The sequence below is a fragment of the Lutjanus erythropterus genome, chromosome 22 (genome assembly GCF_056507025.1).
Source record: "Lutjanus erythropterus isolate fLutEry1 chromosome 22, fLutEry1.hap2, whole genome shotgun sequence".
NCBI lineage: Eukaryota > Metazoa > Chordata > Actinopteri > Lutjaniformes > Lutjanidae > Lutjanus > Lutjanus erythropterus.
This window is the reverse complement of record NC_139338.1, coordinates 21358652-21381553: the sequence shown is the minus strand read 5'-3', so window position 1 is coordinate 21381553 and position 22902 is coordinate 21358652. Positions and strand designations below refer to the sequence as shown.

The 22902-nt window shown below is 40.6% G+C and overlaps 2 protein-coding genes across 2 annotated transcripts in view; one reads left to right on the top strand and one right to left on the bottom strand.

The window, feature by feature from the left end:
- ppfia2 (PTPRF interacting protein alpha 2) overlaps nt 1-16199 on the top strand; it is a 235853-nt gene extending 219654 nt beyond the window's left edge. The window contains exons 24-33 of the mRNA XM_084711099.1: nt 2670-2732; nt 4119-4151; nt 4961-5136; nt 5326-5423; nt 5524-5699; nt 6393-6461; nt 7447-7603; nt 7859-7915; nt 11172-11263; nt 14886-16199. Of these exons, the coding sequence (XP_084567225.1) occupies nt 2670-2732; nt 4119-4151; nt 4961-5136; nt 5326-5423; nt 5524-5699; nt 6393-6461; nt 7447-7603; nt 7859-7915; nt 11172-11230 (888 nt within the window). The 3' untranslated portion in view covers nt 11231-11263; nt 14886-16199. The remainder of the gene's footprint in view (nt 1-2669; nt 2733-4118; nt 4152-4960; nt 5137-5325; nt 5424-5523; nt 5700-6392; nt 6462-7446; nt 7604-7858; nt 7916-11171; nt 11264-14885) is intronic.
- A 567-nt stretch (nt 16200-16766) lies between these two features.
- The window catches only part of acss3 (acyl-CoA synthetase short chain family member 3), a 59184-nt gene continuing 53048 nt past the window's right edge, over nt 16767-22902 (bottom strand). Inside the window, exons 11-16 of the mRNA XM_084711098.1 lie at nt 22001-22064; nt 20476-20557; nt 19016-19138; nt 18823-18922; nt 18193-18368; nt 16767-17315 (exon numbers count right to left, since the gene is read on the bottom strand). Coding sequence (XP_084567224.1) covers nt 17232-17315; nt 18193-18368; nt 18823-18922; nt 19016-19138; nt 20476-20557; nt 22001-22064 — 629 coding nt within the window. The 3' untranslated portion in view covers nt 16767-17231. The remainder of the gene's footprint in view (nt 17316-18192; nt 18369-18822; nt 18923-19015; nt 19139-20475; nt 20558-22000; nt 22065-22902) is intronic.

Here is a 22902-nt window from a genome sequence, read left to right as displayed (position 1 = left end):
CAAAACTAAGCTAACAGGCTGCTTGTTCCAGCTTCATATTGAGCAGATCTTCTCATCCAGCTCTCAGCAAAAAAGTGAAAAAGCATATTTCCAAAAATACAGAACCCCCTTCAACGTGGCTGGATCATTGTTTGCCAACCGAAAGCATCTGCACCGATTACACCTGACCTGCTTTACTTGACTTCATTCTCCTGTTATTTATCCAGAATTAGATGATTTGACATCATTTCTCCCTTCAGAGCTGCTCTGACAAATGTTTGCATGACTGACTGTCCTCTCTGCTTGCATGCACGACGCCTCCACACACGGGTGACACGTGTGTTGGCGGTCCTCGAGCAGCCGTTACGATCGCACCGAGCACATTTGTCAGCGACTTGCATCTCGCCCATTTTAAATCCTCTGAAAGTCTTTGTGAGAAGTAAAGTGAATATTACAGTGGGGGTCTGGTTTGTGTCCCGTACTGTGATTTAGCTCTCCAGTTATTCCACACCACAGTCGCTTTCATAGCTCCCTGTTGTCATGGTAATTGCACAAAGCCTCGAGGGACTCTGCTGTTCCTTAATGATAGTGACTGTTCACACTGCAGAGCAAGGACTAATACGCTTTATAAAGGTGCACAAACAATGCAGACTATACATCATGCAGACACGAGTAGTTGTGCGCTGTTATATAAACCCAGCTGAGAATATTCATTAAAGTTAGTGTTTTTAGTCTCTACACAATACTATCTATGCATGCAGTGGTGATAACTCAGAAGCTCTTGCACTTTTTGTGTCGTCCCCTGTTGTAAAATAACACTCTCTTATCCCCCCATGTTCCCCTCTTTACCTCACCCTCCCATCTACCACTTAGCTCCGCTTCCACGCCTCATGAAACTTGCATTACAGCACGTGCGACTCCACGCGTCCGATCGCAAACTCCACCCGGCTGTGACGGGCCCTCCTCCTCCGCCTGTTGCCACACTTAAAACACCCCGCCGCCGCCACGCACTTAACAGAGGGGGTTAATTGACCTTGTAAATATGGTGGGACGTGTATATCGAGCAGAAAATTGAGAGAGGGGAAAGAATTAGTCATTTTACCGCCTTCATTACAACTGGATCCCCCGTCAACCATGCAGTGAAGGAGTGGTCCACTGTAGTAGGGGAGGTTGTTGCACCGATCAATATTATCAATAGTCAGGGTAATAGCTACAGTAGATGCTGGTTGGCATGCCCAATTTTAGGAAAAGCAGACAGAGGCACCAATGAAAGGTATTTTAGTCACTTAAAATGAAATTAGTTTAAGTGTACACTATATTTAGAATATTTTCACTGCTCTACTTTGCTGTCAGACAGCCTTTTATGACAGGAAACAGACTCTCTCAAAACCAACCAAACTCCATAGGAAAATTCAGTAATTTTACCATGCAGAATACTTGATTTGCTTGTGTGCTGCTGCCTCAATTGGTGAGTCTCTTTGTGTTATTGTGTGACTTTCAGTGAATCCGAAGTACCTTTTTAAAAAACAGAAGTCACATAATAACACAAACAAAGTAACAGATCGAGGCAGTGGTGGATCAGCAACTCCCATGACCTGCAGGGTAAAAATTACAGATTTCGCCTATGGAGTTTGGTTAGTTTGAAGAGAGCAATATTTGGCTACTTAAACAGATTGATTTCTTTTTAGGTGAAGCTTTTTTAAGTGTCTAAAACACCTTTTGCTGTTGACTCTGTCCACAGCAGTACATTGCTTAGCTTAGGTGTTCCTCTCAGCTTCTCCAAACAGGAGACGTGCTGACTGGCATCTACTGTAACAACAATACAACAATCAGTAAACTGTAAAATATAAGGCTAAAGCAGACCGACCCAGGCCCGTGGAAAAACCCTATTGGATTGTCCTTATCTGGTTCATGACCGTCCGACCCGCTGCTGTGACCGCAGAGCAACAAATGCTAGTACAGTGACGCAGCAGTGCAGTTATAGTGGAGAAAAGGGTTGATTCGCACAAATCATAGAAAAAAAATACAACTACAAAGAGCAACAGAATTTCAGTTCGTGTTTTTAAGCCATGCAAATAGTTTTGGAGTTATCTGTGTTGAGATTTCTGCCTCCACCCCAATAAATTAGCCTTTTACTTTAAAAAGCCATGTGTTGTTTCCATATTTGTCTTAATCAGTTAGTTAATCAACAGAAAAGGAAAGCAATTAAGTCAAGAATCAATTGGCTTGGTCATGTTTTAAGCAAAGATGATGCTTTTTTCTGTCTTATTCTCTAGTAAATTTAGGAAATCAATCAGATAAACAATAATTTGAGTGAACCAACCCTTTAAAAGTAAAATATAGATGGAGAGGGATGAGTAATGTGGGCTTTATGTGTCTGTTTGTGTTGATTGTACTAATTTATTTGGTCTTCCTTCATGTGCATGGCAACTGTGTGTCATTTGTACTGTACTGTGATGTTGAGACTGTTTTGTGTTGTACCGTGTCCTGTTTTTGTCCTCTGCATAACGCCCTTTGACCCCTGGCGGGTCTGCGGGCCAGTTCATGATCTGACTGTGATGCTATAACACTATTGGCTTACAGTGGTGCTGCTCTTCTTCTTTAACACTGCTTGCCCCTCCTACCGGACCTCTACTACCACCAACCCTGCTGCTGCTGCTGCTCTGTCTCTTGGGCTCTGCCCCTTGTAGCCGTCAGGCAATGTATGGGTGACCCATGAGGAGATGGAGACCATGGCAGCCCCTTCCAAAACGGTCAGTCCCCTTGTGTCCTTCACCGTCGCCCCTTTTTTCTCCCTCTGTCAGTCATGTGTGTCTGGGTGTGAGAGTGGATATTTGAGGAGGAGGAGGAGGAGAGATCTGGGTGGTGACTGATGGAGAAAGCATGCATCATTTAACCCCTTTCCTGCTCTGTGAACCTCTTATCAACACCAATTTAAAACTGGATTTTAGTTGGAGGAGCATCCGTCAATTTTTAATCATTTAAAAGCTACGAATGTTGAGCCTGAAGCCGTCTGTTCATCAGTGAAGGTTTGAGTCACTTTTTGCTGCACGTCAGACTGCTAGACTGTTTATTTCTACACAAAATTCAACCAGATATCACCAGAAAAGAAAAGTTATTTCATTGCATTTTGCTTCTTTAGGTTTGCACATCAATGAGTCAGTCAGAGGAAGCTGGATGTGAAATGCAGCATTTGTTTCCAAAAGAACTTTCTTATCTCATGTAGAACTAAAGAAAAAACGTAAGAACTAAAGAAAATCTAGAGATCTGTGGTCGTATTACAGCACTTTCCAAACTTGCAGAACTTAACTTTAACCATGGTAATTAGTTTTAACCCATTAAGATAGGATTCCTAAAGTTGGTTAGGATTTGCTTCGGTTCTGTGGCCCCAGATGTGCAGAGAGAATCGAATATGTACATCATCGTCAGACTGGAAATTGTGATCATCACGTCACATTTTAATTAGAAGAATAAATAACTAGATTGTGACTCCATCAGTACCTTCATCCCACAGAAATACAAAATCATTTTGACACTTTTACATACTACAATATAAAGGCTATTATTCCATTCTGTCATTTCTCTAAAGCCCCTGCTCCCATCTTATCCCTTTCCAAAGCAAAAACAGAAATTATGAAGCTATTTTTCAGGACAGCGTGTCGCCCCATTAGTCACCTGTTTCCAAACTAAATGCAAATTGTCGGGCCAGGACACAAGTCCCCCCGGAGACCAATTTACATGCCATTTAGATTTGAGCTTTCGTGCCTTTCAACTTGCCCAGCAGTGACTTTCATAAGCCTTAAACCACGTCTTTAAAGCAGCTTGCGGTTAGTTCAAAGTTTGTCAAAATTCAGACAGAACAGAGGTTGGAAAAAAAAACTTTCCTTTGTCTGTCTTTCTCTTGTAGATTTAGAAACACTGCAACCAGACTCAATTTTGCATCACAATCAAAATATTTAGTAGGGCATATTTTGATTGTGACAATAGTAAACAAAACTGCTGCATCATGTTTAAACTGACTCATGTACACGTCGACTTTGTTGCATTTAAGGGAGATTTTGGATACAGATTTGTGAGAGAACTATAAGATTACAGTTGTGCCTCATAAATATACTCTTCTATCTTTGTGTTTCAAACAGAAGTCACAGTCTGAAGAGGGGAGCTGGGCACAGGTAAGAGGAAACCCTGCTGCTGCTGCAGTTTCTTGCATTTGACCATTACTTGTCTTTACTTTGCAGATTAGATGTTAGGAAAATGCATCCAGTACAGAAGAGTATTAGGGCCAGGCAAAAGGAAGGAAATGAGAGGAGGAAGATTTTTCTGAATTTTGCATTTTGAAGATTAATTTCAAAATGTTGAGAATTAAGTTAAAATGTCAAGACCAATGTCAAGGTTTTTTTTTTTTTTTTTTCCTTTTTGCATTTTAAGTTGAGGTGACCTGATTTCTGAAATGAAAACTAGGGACAGTTCCAGTTCAGTGGTCAATATTTCATTTGTTATTCTCCATGAAATAAAAAGGGGACAATTCCAGTTCGTTTTGACCATGGCAGGTGTTGTACTATCATAAACTATAGTGCAGACTGACTTACAATTGGGTTCTAAGTAACTAACTTTGTAAACTGTGTCAGAAAATCATAGTTTACAGAACCACAGTCTACTCCTTTCTCTCTGACCTGTAAAAATAAACGGTGCATTATTAGATAAAATACTCTGGTTGATAGCTTTATAGTCGCATTTTTACCTCTCCTCCACTGTCTTCTTCACTCTTCTTCCTCTTTAACATGCAGTCAAAAATGGGGACATTTCCAGGGACAGCCCCAGCTGGGGACAAGCCACGAACAACAGGGACTGTCCCTGGAAAACAAGGATGTCTGGTTCTTAAGTATTTAAACGTCAAGAAGAGTTGAAAACTCTTGTACTTTTGAGAGGTTCTGAATGAACTTGGACGGTAGCGTGTGCTGACTTGTGCCCTTTCTGTCAGACTCTAGCTTATGGCGACATGAACCATGAGTGGATAGGGAACGAGTGGCTGCCCAGTCTAGGACTACCTCAGTACCGCAGCTACTTCATGGAGTGCCTGGTGGACGCGCGCATGCTGGACCACCTCACCAAAAAGGACCTGAGGGTGCACCTCAAAATGGTGGACAGCTTCCACAGGTACGGGACGCGCCTCGGTGGCTTCATGGTGACTGTCGGCGAATTTTGACTTAGTTTTAGTCCATAGTGTTTCGACAAAAATGCCAGGTTTTTCATGATCAGTGTCGGTAAATCTTTTCTGCCATTTCAGGCTGTTTTTCCCATCACAGGACTGTTGATATGTGTGTTTTTTGTTTTTTTTGACACCAGAACAAGTTTACAGTATGGAATCATGTGTCTGAAGAAGCTCAACTACGACAGGAAGGAGCTGGAGAGACGCAGGGAGCACAGCCAGCATGAGATGAGAGGCAAGTGAACCCAAAATAAAAAAAACTTCTTACAGAAACAAGATGCCACAAATGACTGCATAGAGATTTAAAGGTGAGATTTCTTTGCCTGTGTGTGCAGACGTGTTGGTGTGGAGTAACGAGAGGGTCATCCGCTGGGTGCAGAGTATAGGCCTGAGGGACTACGCCAACATCCTGCTGGAGAGCGGAGTGCACGGCGCTCTAGTCGCCTTGGACGACAACTTCGACTACAGCAGTCTGGCGCTGCTCCTCCAGATCCCCAACCAAAACACTCAGGTACTCCAGCTACACCCACTTTACCTTGATCAGACCATTAAAACTTTTCAGACCCCTCTACAGTTTTTAACCTTGTTAGCAAGCCCATGTGTTACATATCAGGAGCGAAATAATAGTCATGAATCTTTGAATATTAAATGAAGGTAAGGTGTAGAGCTATAAGTCAGGCCAAAAGTTTTAAAATGTATTTTCCCGGCATAAAGAATCAAGAATTGGCGAACTATCAGACAGCAAGAAAGCTGCTGTGAATTCAAACTTAATTTAGACTTGTGTAATGTATTTTATCAGCAATGTCTAAATCTGTCTAAATTTCCACACTGAATATGGAAACACCTCATCGTGAGGGGAACATTTATAATCTATTTAAAGCATTGTCAAACTAAATATAAAGGTGCTGAGTATGGTCAGAAATATCATCTATCACCAGCTTCAGTCGAAAAGTAGAGGTATGTCAGTATCAGCCTTCAAAAAGCTGGTTGAATCTAAATCAGAACACGCGGCTCTGCCAACTGTCACTCTGGCAGGCTGCCCCGTGAATTTCCACTGCTCATCTCATCTATAATCAGGTAAAATGGATATGCAGCGCGAATAACGTAACGTGTCAGCTGCCTCTGTTATCGTTCCGCTAAAAATAGCCGGCCTTGTGCAAATCAGAATGTGTTGTGTTTTATTCTTTTTATTTTTTATCTGCAGGCACGTCAGATTCTGGAGCGAGAGTACAATAATCTGCTGGCGCTGGGCACCGACAGGAGACTGGATGAGGTGAGCTCAACTATTAACTCATAAAAGTGACCTCACGCCGCTGCGAGGTGAAATGTCATTCAGGGCTGCAACTAAGACAAACAAAGCTTGTTAGTCATTTCAGAGCACTACCTGCAAGAATTACATTTTTACCAACCTAATTAATATTCAACATGATTAATTCTCATCATTTATCAGCTGGAAGATAAAGATCATAGATGTTTAATCAGGGTTTCCATTTAGTCTGTAAACTAGGGCAGTTAAATGAAGCTGCTCCATCATTAATTTACTGCATGTATGCATTTTAATGTCTCAGACTGAGCGAGCATGTGATCACAACGCATCTATTCATGATTCCATATTAGATCAGATCTTCACATTTTTTTTCCTCATCCACTATCAGCAGAATCATAGTTGTGAATTGTTTTTGTCTAGTTTTAATTAAAAATTAAGAAATTCTATTCAAAAGAATTCAATACAGTGACCCAGATTTCCCAGGATTGACACGTCCACAGTAAAAAGAAGCAGAAGGGCACATCTCAAAAAAAATCCCAGCTTTATTTTGCCATCAAAAGGCCTTTTCTGATAGGAAACTGCCATCGCATAAGTCAAATACCGCACTCTCCAAACCAACCAAACCCCAGAGGTGAAATCGGTAATTTTACATCGCAGAACACAGGAGTTGCTGGACAACCTCTGGCTCAGTCTGTTAGTTTGTTTGTGTTATTGTGTGACTTCAGTGACTCTAAACATTGCTTTTAAAACACCAAAGTCATACAATTACACAAACAAACAAACAGATTGAGGCAGGAGCAGACAAGCAACTCCTGTGTTCTGCAAGGTAAAATGACTGATTTTCCCTATGGAGTTTGGTTGGTTAATGGTGGTTTCCCATTTAAAAAAAAACTGTAAAGTAAAGCAATAAAAATATTCTAAATATAGCATACACTTAAACAGATAGATATATTTTAGGTGGACGTTTCACAAATGTTTTTCTGTCCATCAGTGTGACGACAAAGACTTCCGGGGTCCATCGTGGAGGAGGCAGTTCCCGCCCCGAGACGTTCACGGTATAAGTATGATGCCCGGATCAGCAGAGACGCTGCCTGCTGGATTCCGTCTCACCGCGACGTCCGGTCACTCCCGGCGGCTGCCCCCCGAGGGTGAGTGCCCACCTCCGCACTTTTAACTCGCACATGTGACGCCTCAGTTAACCCACTGACAGACTGTTGTTTTATAAAGTACGTGACATTTTCTGCAAAGTGGCTCTCAAAGGCAAAGCAAAGGTTAACTCCACCTGTCGCACTCGTGGATGAAAAAAGCATCACACCTGAGCGCAGGAGTTGCTGCCCCCCCCACCTTGCTGTGTTGTGACCATGTCTCTTGTTCTCTCCGACTCTGTGACGGCTGCTCTGCAGTCCTCTATGAGGCGCTGGATGACAGCCCAGACGACATGTATTTGGATTGGTTTCAAGGTCAGCTATGCCCCTCTGAAGGTCCTGGGCTTGTCGGCCCTGCGTGTACTATTACTCTACATCTACTCCCTCCTCTTCACATGGTCTCTGCCAACCACTGTCCTGCTGTATCTCTCCTTTTCTTTGTGGCCTCTCACCCTCATCTCTCTCTCTCTTCTGTCTCTCCTGCTCTCGAATCTCTCCGATATCCAACTCCAAGGGTGTCGTTTTGCAGAGTTGCAAAATAGATGTGTCTAAGTCACCCTGGTGGTAAAAGCTGGGGGGTCAAGTTATGGATTAGGACCCATGCTTGCTGGTGTAACCCTTGAAGTTCCAGTAGTAAAGCAGCAAAACAAGCGGTGGCTGAGCGGTGCTATGTAAGTTGGCCTGAATCAGGAGGTTTACATAGGTGACAGTACGTCTTGGATGTCTCGAGAACTCACACTGACAGTTTCATTCCTCATCCCTCTGCTGTTAAAAGAGGACACTGGCTGACATAGGCTTTCGTTAAAGGGCAATTCCACATTATTACAACTTGGTCTTGTAGTTTTGGCCATCATTTAAATTTGCTCTGGTAACAATGCACTGAACAGAGTTGCTGAGATCTGGGAACATCGAGACTTTGCTTCTGGGGCTGCACTGAATAGTTTGAACCTTTGTTCATGACGTTTGAATTCTAAATCAACATTCGAATGCTATGCATCTTTTCTGGTTTTTCTGCATGTCTATTCATTCTGTTTAAACCTGGTATTTCTGCACAGTTATATCGTCTAAAATCTAATTTTGAGAGCCTTGTTTTGTTGCCTCCCACTGCTCTAGAGCTTTGCAAAGCCTGAAAAATCTAAATTTATCAAAAATAAGTAGATGTAATCATTACCAAAATTCACAACGTTTCTATCCAACTAAATAATCAGCTTCAATCCATATTTTTTGGCTTTTAGCCCTTCAAAACCAACATTTTCATAGCAGCAAAAACTGCTCCTGCTGGTCTCACACAGTGGAGCGAGTTGATTTAATAAATAGAGTAACTAATGAATTAAATCTGATGAATCACTTTATTCAAATTGAGGATTTTGTCCACGTATTTTTAACTTTTCATGTCATAAAATATGATGATAGTCGTTTAAAGCTTTGTTTGAAAACTTCAATTGAAGCTATGAATCTAATTTAGTGAAGCCCTAAATTATCGGACAGATAATCTAATCCTGATTTGGAGGTAAAACTGAGAACCGAAATTTTGACAAGACTCTTACAATTATTGTAAGTAAAGTTTCATGCTTCCTAGTGCAGGACGTTGCTCTGTAAACTGTGATGAATGTTCAGAACAAACCTCTCAGATCTCAGCAATTAAGTTGCGTAAAGTTGTCAGTTTAATTGGACCCATGGCCAGAACTACTAAAATAAGTTGCTAAAATAATATCAGCTCAAGGTCCGCTTGCTCACTTCAACTGTATTAAACAGTCTTCATCAGCAGATTTAGTTTGTTCAGCTTGTCTTGAACCTGTACATGTTCAAACTTTTACAATCATGAGCCTCTCTAGACCTCGCTGAGAATCATGAAAAGTTTGAACGTGTGCAGTTCCAAGAAAAACTGAGCAAACTACATCCGCTGATGAAGACGGAGTGATACTGACAAAACAGTCTACTGGAAACTGTTGGATCCAGTAATCGTGTTTCCTATGAACTTTTATGTTTGAAAGGTCGTTTATGGGCCAAGTGGATGAAGTGATACCGCACTCTCCAAACCCCAGAGGTGAAATCGGTAATTTTACATCCCAGAACACAGGAGTTGCTGGACAACCTCTGGCTCAGTCTGTTAGTTTGTTTGTGTTATTGTGTGACTTCAGTGACTCTAAACATTGCTTTCAAAACACCAAAGTCATACAATTACACAAACAAACAAACAGATTGAGCCAGAGGTTGTCCAGCAACTTCAAGTGGATGAAACTGAGCTTGGCTGCTATGAGTTGCAAGTTTGGCAGTTTGTGTAATTTGTATTAATCAGCTCATTATCAGGTAGAATGAAGAAGAAAATGAAAGAAATCGTCAGACTTTCCAGAGTAAGTTTGTTTTGATGTTAATGAGCTGTATAGTGCATAATATTACAAAACATTTCTAGTCCCACTGTCCTGCTCTTATTAGCATATTAATAATTAACAGGAGTATATTTAATGGAAAGAAAATAGTCTTATTTCAGACCTTTTTAATAGTATGTTGCTACTGTTACATTATATGGTATTGCCAACTCTTGCAACTCTTAGCAACCAAGCTGCAACCATCTGCTGACCCTACAGATTAAATTTAAATCATAAAAGTTCATATGAAACAACATCGCTGGGTTTCATACAGGCTATATAAGGGTTTCCAGTAGACTAGAAGCCACACAAATACACTAAATACAGTAAGTGGTCCTTAAAGTGTAACTTGCAAGTTAAATGTCCTAATGAGATTTATGCATAATCTTGTGTAAAATGACATTTTTAAAACTTAATTTAAGATTTTTTTAACATAAAGACCAAAACATTTTAGGAAAAATTGGTCTGTTGGAGCAAGGCTCTTAAAAAACCATGATGTAAGAACAGGTACTCGCAACATTGAAAAGAAAAAGCGTTTTTTAAGAGTCTTGCTCCAACAGACCAAATTTTCCTAACATTTTTGGTCTTTATGTCCAAAAAAATCTTAAATTAAGTTTTAAAAATGTCATTTTACACAAGATTATGCATAAATCTCATTAGGATATTTAACCTGCAAGTTACACTTGAAAATGACTCAAGCTTTGCTTCCAAGGTCAGGAATAAAGTTGTAATGACCTGGGAATTACCCTTTAAAAGGATGCAGAGTGTATCAGCAACTGTGTCTTTACCTTTTACCACTTGTGTTGCGATACATGACTGGAAACCATCTGTCTGCAGTGGCCAGCGTTCTCCTCTAACAAGGTGTTCCCAGTGACACTGAAACAGCCTTCCCGTGTCCCCCTGTCTCTCTTCTCTGTGCTCCCTGGTCTGTGACGTCCACAAAACACTCAAAATCAAACCCTCCTTTGAGTGCGTGATAACGTGGCTTCTCTCGAGGGTGACTCGACAAGCTGTGTGAGGAACGTGTTTTGCTCGTGATCTCACCCATACCGTTGAGGACGTCTGATCTTGTGGCACATGTTTTGGGGTGGCGACCGAGTGGAGGGATGTTTCCTTCTCACTCCGGGTCCATCTGATGAAGAGGAGGGGCTTTTAACGTTTAGACTTAAAGGATGTTTCTCTCTCGCTGTCTCCCCCTACAGTCGGACCCTCTGCAGTGCAGCGGCTGGACAGCTCCACGGTGAGAACCTACTCCTGCTGAGAGGAGGAAGAGAGGGACCTTAAACTGTACGCTGTATGTAACACAACACAGATTCTCGCTCTGTCAAATACACAGCTTTCTTCAGAAGTGCGTAAAACAGATACTGGATGAAAGAGAAGAGGGACAATTGTTTCCCAAGATAAGCGCGTCTGTCTCATTGCCTTGGCGAGCCTCTGCGGTGTTTTTGCCAGGTAGCTGTGATGAGGTGATAGAAGACGGCGGGACGGGCAGCGAGCTGCGGTCTCATACTGACGTCTCCCTTTTAATGTCTGTCCAAAAAATATGAGTCAGCGACAGTCTGAGCTTTAGAAACCGGCTTCAAATAAACGAGCAGTTCTGTACTGTACCTTACACAGAGATTAGTTAACAAAGTTCGTTTTACGTGACTGTGATTGTTCAAGGCTCCTAAAAATAGGCCTTGTGAGTCTTATCCAGACGGCACTGATTACAAAAAGAGGTCGCCCCAGTTTCGCTTCAAACTGTTTCCTTTGTTCTGCCAGGTGCACTGAAAAAGTGTGATGTCTCATAAGCGTTTATTTTGATTTCATAAACTATCTGACAACGCTTTCTCTGCAGCCGTACTTTATCACAACTGACGTGGCAACCAGATGTAAACGCAAACTGCAGACAACACTGAGTCTGCTTTGGCTGTACTGTTTAACATGAGAGCAGTAAACTGAGATTTTGGACGTTTGTGAATCATCACACATTTTTTAAGTGCACTGAGGGACTGTTAACAGAGGGTCTACTGAGGACATTTGGACACTTGGCTAAAATGGCTCTAAAAATATGAACTTTACATTAAATATATTCGTATTTGTAACGTTACATCGACCAAAGGCACTGACAAGTAACAAAACCCTCTCTCATTGTAAGATTGTCTCCGTTGTCCATAAATTCCTGCGATTTCTAATTTCAGGCATCAGCAGCCTGCTCTCCTTGCAGGTTAACGTTCACATGCGCGTGCTGAAAGTGGTTGCATGCCACTTTGTTCTGACACAGATCAAAATACTGCCAAAATACATTATTACAATATTAATAATAACCTAAACCAACTGGTATTTCTGGTGCCAACTAGCAAAGGTAGTGACTTTTAATCGCCAAATCCTATCCAACAGAGAGGGGCTGCTTTAGAGACGTTAAACGCAAAAAAAACTTCATTAAAACTCAAGCGTTCCTCCTAAAGTAGTAGTAAAAAGAAGTTAGTAAGACTTTTAAAATACAAAATACATTGCAAACAGTAATAGGGAGAAGATAATCTACACATCTTTCGCCAGCAAACATGCATTTGTGAATCTGAAACAGAAGCTACTTTGATATAAAATGCTTCAAATATCATCTAAGCGTACTATCTGGTATAATAGTTAGGCTGCCACCAGTACATTCATCAGTTCAGGCATTTGACTGCAGTCTGTACAACGCAAGGAAACTTTTTCGTGATGGACCAGTATCATTACAAGCCTGCAGAATGTAATAAGCACTGAGGTTAGAGGCACAGCAGACAGATAATAGTGATAAAATGCTGTGACTGCAGGGTTGTCATATGAGGCAGGAGTCTTAGGGAAATAAATAAAACAACAGCTCAGGGGGGAAGAGATAAAGCAGAGCAGAAGGGGTCGATTCGGTGGGAAAAAAGTTTGCGCGAGTTACTTTCATAACAGTAATTTTTTGTTTCCAAACAATTTGCTCATCCCGTAGAGCACCCTGCAGGCTCTTTCTAATGCTTTCATCAGCTTATTTTTATAAGTCCTCCTACGCAGCAAAAAGAGACAGAATACAGTGCAGAGTTCAGGGAGAGCAAAGGGTTGAATTCTGGTACAGTACGCGTGCAAAGGAAACAAAAACTGATTCTGTTTTAACTATTTGCTGCGCACAGTATGACTGCCTTACCCCCAGCTGCTGACTCTATTTCTATTTTTCCACTGCTGCAAGAAGTCGCCACCGAAAACTAAAACATGCAGTGCCAGATTTCCACAGAGGCACCTAAAAAAAAGACCACTGCAACTTTCTCACTTCTTCATTTCAGACTCAGCTTTTTAAGATTATTTTTGCAAAATATTCACACAGTATGTCCTTGAATAAATAGAAAATCAGTTCCAATTCTGAAAATTTGTTCTAGATGCATATCAAGTTGTCAGATTTTGATGTTAAATGTCACACTTTGTGGCTGCAGTGTGTGTCACACACACACTGCAGCCACTCTGGTTTTTACTACAATGTCTTTAAAAACTGTTCAAACAAACAATTTTGAATTTAAAAGGCATTTTTATGCTAATTAGTGTCCAAAAAAACCCACAATAAATCCCTTTGTTCCAAATTGTAAATTAGGAAAACTTACAAGGGGGCAGATCTACTTTTCAAAGTCATTCGTGAACATCTGACATCTGGTCTGCAGCAAACACGGCTGAATAGAAGATAACTTTGGTTCTGCAAGTCAGAAGAAAACAGACTTGAAGTGTTACGGTAGCAGTTAAATTACTGACCATTATGCAGCTGGGGTAGACAGTTGCGCTGATTAACACAGAAGCAAATCGATTCTTAAATTAACTAAAAAATGTTGCTGAAACATCCGATGTAGACCGCCCAAATTGATTTAATGTCATAAATACGTTTAAGGAGATCAAAGTAAACTATTGAATATGCAGTAAGTACTTCTAAAAATACATCTTTATTAGAAAATGCTAAAAAGGAACAACAGCAATTGTTGTTGTTGTTGCTCTAAAGAGCTTCACACTAATAAAAGCTAATGCTACTACTTACAAAGTCACCCTAATAGCTATGTCATAATTAGCTGCACCAGCAGAGCCGTGCACAGGCTTCTCTGTTAGGTGCAAAAAACACACACAGCTGCTAAAGAGGCAAATTTACCAACCAGTGCCACCGACACTTAGTCCCACAAATATTAATACCGACTGTCCATTACAGAGACGCATAAGCAAACAGAGAAAATAGCCAAGCTACGTCACCCAGAAGCAAATAAAACAAAGATTAACGTCAACCTTTTTTCACACTGCACATGACCCTTGTCGGTAATCATGGTAATCAAATCAAAACTCTTCTGAAATGCAGGTTTTCCCAAAAAATTAGAGACTTTTAGGAACTTCCCACACTAACACACGGACGCTAATCAACTCTGCATCTCGGGGCCTTGTTTGCAGATCTCTAGCAACTGATATTAGCCAATAAATGTCATCCATAATAATATGTGACTTGTCAAAGATTTGGAGGCAAAATGTTCTATAAAAGCCAAAGTATATTTGTGAGGTTTTCCAAAGCACTTAACCAATTAAAAATGTGTAAAGCGAGTCTAGAAATGGCAGTAATTGCACCTCATTTGACATTGTTTTGCGTTTGCTGAATAAGAAAGCTTAACTTAAATACAGTGTACAGACTCCATCCTACAGTCATCAGGAAAGGAAAGGGAAGGAAGTAAATTTCCAGAAATTACTTCAGAACCGTTTCCTGTTTCTGATGTCAAATAAACTACAGGTTATATGAACGTTTTAAAATACAAAAATATGAAAGTATTAGCATTGGCATTTCACACTAATTATAATTCATGGTTTTTCCATGTCTTCTTTAGAAACCTCCCCAGCCTTGAGGATTTCGTACTGTGCAGGACTTTATTAAAACCCCTGATTGTGTTTCCCTTCAGGTGCAGTTCTGAATGGAGATTAACTAGGGGAGCTGCTGGACGGGCCAACCTGCCGAGGAACAAAACCATTCTGACGACACGCACTGCCAAGAAGCCCTGCTCTCCTCTCTGAGCCCCCCGTCCCGTCCCGACCTTCCTCCACGCCCCCACAGTGTGGGCACCAGACGCCGGTGCTAAACTGTCCTGCAGGCTACCCCGTTGTCACCATTTCTACCTTTTACATGTACAGTAACTTGTCGAAGCATAACGTACTGTGTATTTCTTCTACAGGAGATGTGTAGGTTATCTGTACATAAATATGCCATTTTTTAATATATATACACACATCTATGTATAAAAAGATATTCAGAGTTTGTGCAAAAAAATGTCCCTGCCACCTCATTTAGTGGACCATAGATTAATATATGCTGCTCTTTAAACTGTCTCCATATGACCCCGCCCCTCTAGATCATTTTGTACATATGGTTTTATTTTTTCATTGTGCTGATGATGATGAACCAGAGAGAGGAAGAGACTGGATGTTGTGTGAAAACCTGCCCTCCAGTGGTGGACGAAAAAAAAAAAAAAAACCCACTCTGAGCCCCATTTCTGGCACCAACAAACTTCATTATCCTTTCTTATGGACTCTGAGAGGACACACGTGGACGACATGACAAGCACTTTGATACAACCGCACCAACTCAACGGACTATTCAGTAGCCAAGGACAAAACAAAGAGACGCTGTTGCTCTCCGAAGTTGCACAAGAACTTCTTCTCAGAGAACAAAAAAGAAAAACTAAACACAAAAGAAGCAGGACGTCGCTCGTAGAACCTGTCACTCGTTGTACTGTATGTTTTGTCAGGCGATACATCAACACAAAGGACAACTACACACTCAGCCGAGCTGGCCTTCTCCCCCAAAACCCCCCCTCAGACATTAACAGAACAGAGGAAATAACTGAAAGACAGACTGCTTTAGCTCATAGTGTGCGTAGAGTGTATATGACTATGTTGAAGTGAGGTGACTTTTAATGACAAAAAACCTGTTGCTTGCTGTGACTTACATTGGTGTAACTGTTAACTCTTTGTTTCCGTCGGAGTTTCCAGGGCAGCCTATCGTACGGGCCCTGTTATCTGTCTTTTAGTTATTTCTGATGGACGACTCAAAACAAGTCTTACGCTTTTCGGTTCGTTTTTACATCTTCAATTTGCACGAACAATGAATCATTTTATTTTGTGTCCATTTTTTTAATTTATTCTTGTACTTTGGTCAAAAACTAAGTGGTGAGCAAGCAAATTTTCATTGTCAATAAAAAAAAAAAGAACTACTGTCAGTGAAGGAGTTGTCGTCATTATCTTTCATTCGTTATTCAAAAATGCCAATACTTCGACTTGGTTCATTAATTAGTAATGCGCAAAGTTCAGTACAGTTTCACATTATTATTCAGATTACATACAAATGGGAACATTAATGGGTTAGTTTGGATTATTTGATGTGGGGTTGTATGAGGAGCTTATCGATAAGTCAGTGTAACAGTAAGCTAAATGCTAACTGCTGTGGACAGGGTCTGCAACAAGTGGTATTATGGCCACTTAAAAAAAAAAACACTTTTCACTGCTTTATTTGCCATCAGACAGCCTTTTCTGATGGGAAACAGCTGTCAGATCAGTCAACCAAACTCCACAGGGGAAATCGGTAATTTTACCTCACTGAACTTAAACCTTTGAAAACACGAAAGTCGCACAATAATGCAAACAAACCACCTGATCGACAAAGCAGTAGTCCTGCAACTTATGTGTTCAGTGAGGAAAAATGACCTAATTTGCCTGTGGAGTTTGGTTGGTTTGCAGAAAGCTTTTGTTTTGGCTTACGTAAAAGGCTGTTTCCTGTCAAACTGTTAAACAAAGAGCCGACAGGAGCGACTGACTGGGTTGCGTCGCCTTTCCTGCATATAAATTCACAGATTTTTCTCATATAAGCTGCCAAAAACACAACCTCCTGCCACATTACTGTTGTTTGATCTTATAATATAGCTGCGTGGGTTGAAGCGTGGGAGGATTCTCAGTGAACTGCAGCAACATGTTAGATTCTACTGGGGTCTAAAAGGTTAAAGTGGCTGAAATACATTTTGCTGCTGACCCTGTCCACAGCAGCACGTTGCTTAGCTTTCATGCCGCTGCTCCTCCCTGCTTCTCACTGACTTTCGATAAGTACCTCACTTCGAACTATCCCTTTAATGCTGCTTCGTGGATTTAGCACAGTTCATACGAGTTTACTTCACAGTTAACACCCAGTGCCGCAAAAAGCTGCTTGTGCTCCCCAAGTGTGTCCAACCTCAGCTTCCTCCGTCACCCGACAGACGAGTTCAGGCTCCGCAAGGTCTCAGGGCTTTTTCTACCTGCCTCTCGATCTCTTTGAACACATCTGGGTCCTCGATGGTTGGAGTGATCTGTGCAGAAACAAAGCTCATTTCAAAACAATAAAAAATTAAAACACGCTGATTAAAATGTAATTAAAGCTGTAATTGAACAATTAAACAACTCAGTTATGTTTGCATGATGATTGTCCTCAGACTTTTTTAAACTCTTGCATTCAGATAACTTTATCAAAGTCTATCCATGGAATATATTTACATCAGTAAACAGAATGACTATATTAAGAAGTATTGTTGTCTCAGTTTATCATCCACTTCCCTCTCGAGGCCTTTAGCACCTGATCAGCAGAAACCTGAGTCCGTAACTATAAAGAGACGAAATCCCAAATGAGCCCTCAGTTCTGTTTAATGAGCGCAGGACCTGCTAATGCACCATCATTATTCAAATTCTGAGTCGCGAAATGAGCTTTACTGTTTCCCGAGTGGCTGTAAAAGTTTGCACAAGGGACAAAAAATAAAATAAAAATAAAAAGCACGTACGGACAATTTTCCCCCTCAGCGATTTTATACTGCAGCACTTTAACTTAAAAAACAAGGTACCCACAGGTTTCTCCAAGTTGAATTTAAAACTTTTAAAGACTTTCTAAAACCACGTAGGATTTAGAACTTCACAGCCAGACTAACAAAAGTATGAAGGATATAATGGAGAGTCAATATTGATTTTAAGCCCTACAAAAAAAAAATGCTAAATGGAGGGGACTTGTTTCAACCAAAGATGGTCATTTAAAGGGAATTTCAATCTAATGTACCATCTATGACTCCACTGTGCTATTTGAACTAGTTCTCACTTTTGGGTGTGCAATTGGTACATATTACTCCTTAAAATACTTTTAAGACCAGTATTGGTGATGGGATCGATGCACAAACTATTTCCCCACCAGCTGAGTCGTACCTTGTAGGGTTTGCCGTTGACCAGGTTGGCTAAAGAGGAGCGGGGGATCTTGCCGGAGCGCGTCTTCGGCAACGCCCGGACAAAAAGCACTTTCCTGAAGGCGGCCACGGGTCCGATGGTGTCTCTCACGAGCTTCACCATCTCGTTCACGATCTCCTCTTCAGTTTTCTGCACACCTGAGACGCACAGCACACGATGCAAACAAGCACATGTAGTTTTAACGCCACTTGTTCGGTTTGATTTTGTTTCTGTCGAGTTTGAATAAAGATGACGATGTTAAAATACAGTTTTGCAAAGTGGGTCTGGTTAGTTTGGCGAGTACAATAAAACAGCTGTTTCTTGTTAAAAAAATACACATTTTACTTCTTTAAAAAAAAGTCCATCTCTGTGGTGATCCTGTTCATAATGTTGTCAGACACACAGAATAACAATCTGAGCCTGTCAGTCAAAAACAAACACTTAAAGTCAACTTAACTTGACGGTGTGCAGTTGCACAGAGGGATTAACTTCAGCTGATGCTACACTGTGTATACATCCATCACTCTTTACAACATTTTGTTTGTTTGAAAGGTGCTATAAAAAAATAAGGTCTGATCGATTGAGTCTGTTGGTTCATCTGTCAAGCCTCACCATTTTTGAGCACACACAGGGCCAAGGGAACGACACCCTTCAGAGTGTCCTCCAGACCGACCACAGCGCAGTCTCCCACCGCAGGGTGCATCAGGACTGACTGCAGAACACACACACACACACGACAGTTACACAGGAGTATTAAAAGTCGGAAAGAATCTTTGTGTCAGCTCTTCTGTAATCGTTCTCTTACCTCCTCCAACGCTCCAGCGGACAGCCTGTGTCCTGCCACGTTAATGACATCATCAGACCGAGACATGATGTACAGGAAACCCTCATCATCCACAAAACCTGCATCCATGGTGTCATAGTAACCCTGGTGATGAACAACGATGAATGATTACATTACAGCCGTGTGTGTGTGTGTGATTACAGCTCTGTTTTTGTCTGAGATACTGAAATAAGTAATAGCTATCTTTTTTTTGTACTAGTTTTGTATCAAAGTTTAAAATTCTGGTATCATGACGACTCTACTTCACACAAGTTTTGTGTTCTTTCTTCTCTGCATGTGGATTTATTACAACAAGGAGACAAGCTGTGTTTGAGAAATCATACATTAGACCTTCGAGGGCTGCAACTAATAATTATTTTCATTGTAGATTAATCTGTCGATTATTTTCACAAGCGCTCGTTTTGTCTATAGAATGTCAAAGTTTTGAAAAATGCGTATCTCAATTTCATAGAGCAAATGTGAAGTTTTCAAATTGCTTTTTTTTCCCCAACCAACAGTCCAGAACCCAAAGACTCTCTGACGAAGAAAAGCAGCAAATGCTTAAATTTAATAAGATGGAACAAGCAAATGTTTGACATTTTTGCTTGTAAAATTACAATATTAATCAATTTTCAAAATATTTGAAAACGTTTTTTTAACAACTGACTGATTAACTGACTAACTGTTGCATCTCTCCAGTGGTCTGTAGTGTTTTAATTCCACCTGTGAGTTTAAGCTCAGCTCACATGGCACCTCAACAGAGCCGCAACAAAATAACGGGATGGAAGGAAGTAGTTCTCTTGGTACCAGCAACAACTTAGTCAATGGAAAGTGAATGATGAAAATGATGGTAACACTTTACAATAATCATCATTAATTAATGCAAAATTTATAGTTAGTTACGCTTATGTTAATGATTATTTTACTGTTAACTAAATGATATCATAATAATGTTTACTAATTATTACTAATGCTATATCAGATGTTATTTTATCACGAGTTTGTGTATTATCAAATAAGTAATTTATAAACTATATATAATGATCATTCATTATTTTTCACAGGGAAATAACTATTAAAGTTACTAAACTTAAGTCAACTATCAATTTACCATTTATTAATGATGAAGGAGGTTTTTGGTTTTCTCAGAATGATTAATGATTAAATTTTTTCATTCAAACCTCTGAGTGGCTGCAAAAATGAAGAGGTGGCTCTGTAATAACAGATTTCAACACTAGAGGGCCACATTTTATCACAAACTAATCACCACCCTTCCTTCTACAGTTTTAATCCAGTGACATATGAGAAGAATGGAACATAACTTTAATTGTTTCTAGAGAAATTAAAGTTTTTCTCTCGTTCTTTTATTAAACCAGACAGCTGTGCAAATTACGTCTTGTCAGGTACACGTCAGAAAGTGAAAAAATGATGACACATCTTACTGGGAACTTGGTGAAGTAGAGCTCCTTGAACAGATTGTGGTTCTGCCACAGTGACAATGCTGCACCAGGTGGTAAAGGTAGCCTGAAGGGAAAAAGTATGCAAAAGTTTAGTTTAGTTTGAATATTTCTCTTTAACCCTTTGCTTCTGCAAAGAAGTACAAAAATATTAAACACTGTGTGACATTTGAGTCTTTTACAGTTTGAATCCTTTTAAATTCACTGATCAGTCTTAGGAGTCTTAGGAGAGTCAGATTCTGCTCAGTAAAGCCATGATGATGATGTGTGAAGATGGATAACAGTCTAAACACACAGCCAGACTCTGCTGGACTCTGCTGGACTTAACCTCGACTGACACACACACACACACACACACAGCAGATAGGAGAACTCGGTCCCTCAGTCTTTGTTTGTTCAGAGACCGCCAGTAATCCCCCATCTTGACCACAGACTTGACCAAGATGATCCCATTTCCCAAGTTTGAACTCTAAACATGCCTCTGCATAGATTAATTTCACTACAAGGAAAAAAACACAACTAAACCTGGAAGCTTATCTCTGATGCTGATTGGCTGCAGGAAATGGAAGATAAAAAGCATCCTTCATGCTGTTTATGACAAAATATACACTATTTTTTATGTTGTTTGAGCCAAAAGAAAAAGAGCTGAGCTTCTTATGCACAATTTTAAACATGTATAACCCAAGCCATTAACCCATTTCCCTGAGCTTTCCATAACTTTCCCAGTCTTTTGTTGCGCCTGTCCCAACGTTTTTGAAACATGTTGCAGGTCTTTGCACCGTCTTTAATAGAATACAAGTTGAAAAATGATTTGCAAATGATTGTGCTATGCTTTTATTCACGATTTACACAATATCCTAACTTTTTTAGGATTGTGGTTGTATAACAAACAAATGGCATGAAACCACACAGTGCTTATAAGCCAGAACACATTACAACAGCCTCCCTGTCTGTAAATATTGAATATGAGCTGTGTGTATAGCTTTTGAACAAACAATGGGGCTGGCACAGGCTTTCTGGCTATTAGTCACACAGCCGTTCCCGTCTGTTTACAGCCCTACCTGTCGTCATCCCTGGATGCACTGTTCATGTGAATTCTTTGGAAATCCCCCTTGTTTGGCGCTTAGTCAATAATACCAGCAGTTCCAAAGAACAGGGAAGTGGAGTTGGAGAGTGATAACAGATAGGTAGCAGGCTGCAAGATAAAGCAGCACAAAGGGCTGGTGGAGCTTTTGATGAAGTCCACTTTGTACAGGCTGCTCTCTTACATTAACACACACACGCGTGCTTCAGTCTCCAAACCTGGCAACACACAGCAGCGAGGCTGTTTGGAGTCAGATCCAAGCCGCCCAACAGTGAATTATTAAGATTAATGACTAAAAGATTAGAGTTTAAATTTGATTAGGGCGTGCAAAATGCTTTCGTGTCACATTTTAAATGTGTGTGCGAGCGACACAAGGAAGGTAAAGTAATGATTCACAAGGCAGCGAACATAACGCACTCAGCTTACCTCACCACAATATTTCCCAGGGTTCTTGGCTTTACCTCCTGCATGTCATCATCGATCACTGTGACTAGTGGAGAGGGAGAAGCAAGCGATTCATATTCAGAGGCGGTGCATCACCCACTGGCAAACTTGAAGAGCAATACTATTAAATACTCTGCAGGGAATTGCAAACAGTTTCTAAGTTTTAGCCATTTCTGTTTCGGTTTATCTGGATCTGTGATTAAGGGGCAGCAATTCTGACCTAGTCGGTAAAATTTATTTTAAATGGAGAGTTAGGGTGATTTGAAGTGGGGTTGAATGAGGCAGGTAGTCAGCTGCCCCCAGCCAGCAACAAAAGGTATTGTTTTTAGGAAAATGTTGCATATTATGCATTTACAAAAGGTCCACCTAAAAGAATCAACATTTGTTCAGTGTATGCTCTATTTAGAATACTTTCAGCCTTTCATTTTGTTGTCAAACAGCCTTTTCCTGACAGGAAATCTCTGGTATAGAAGACAAATATCACTCTTTTCAAACCAACCAAACTCCATAGGGGAAATCTGTAATTTTACCTTGCAGAACACCAGCGTTGCTGCTCTACTGCTGCCTCGGGCTGTTAGTTTGTTTATGCTATTTAGTGACTTTGGTGTTTTAAAAAGTTAGTTTGGATTCACCAAAGCCACACAATAACACAATGAAACTAATACATCGAGGCAGCAGTAGACCAGCAACTCCTGTGTCCAGTCAGGTAAAATTACTGATTTTGCCTATGGAGTTTGGTTGATTTGACGAGAGCGATATTTAGCTTACATAACAGCAGCTTCCTCTCAGAAAAGGCAGTTTAGATTTTTTTTTTCAGGTGGACCTTTTTTAAGTGGCTAAACACCTTTTGTTGCTGACCCAGTGCACTGCTTAGTTTCCGATCC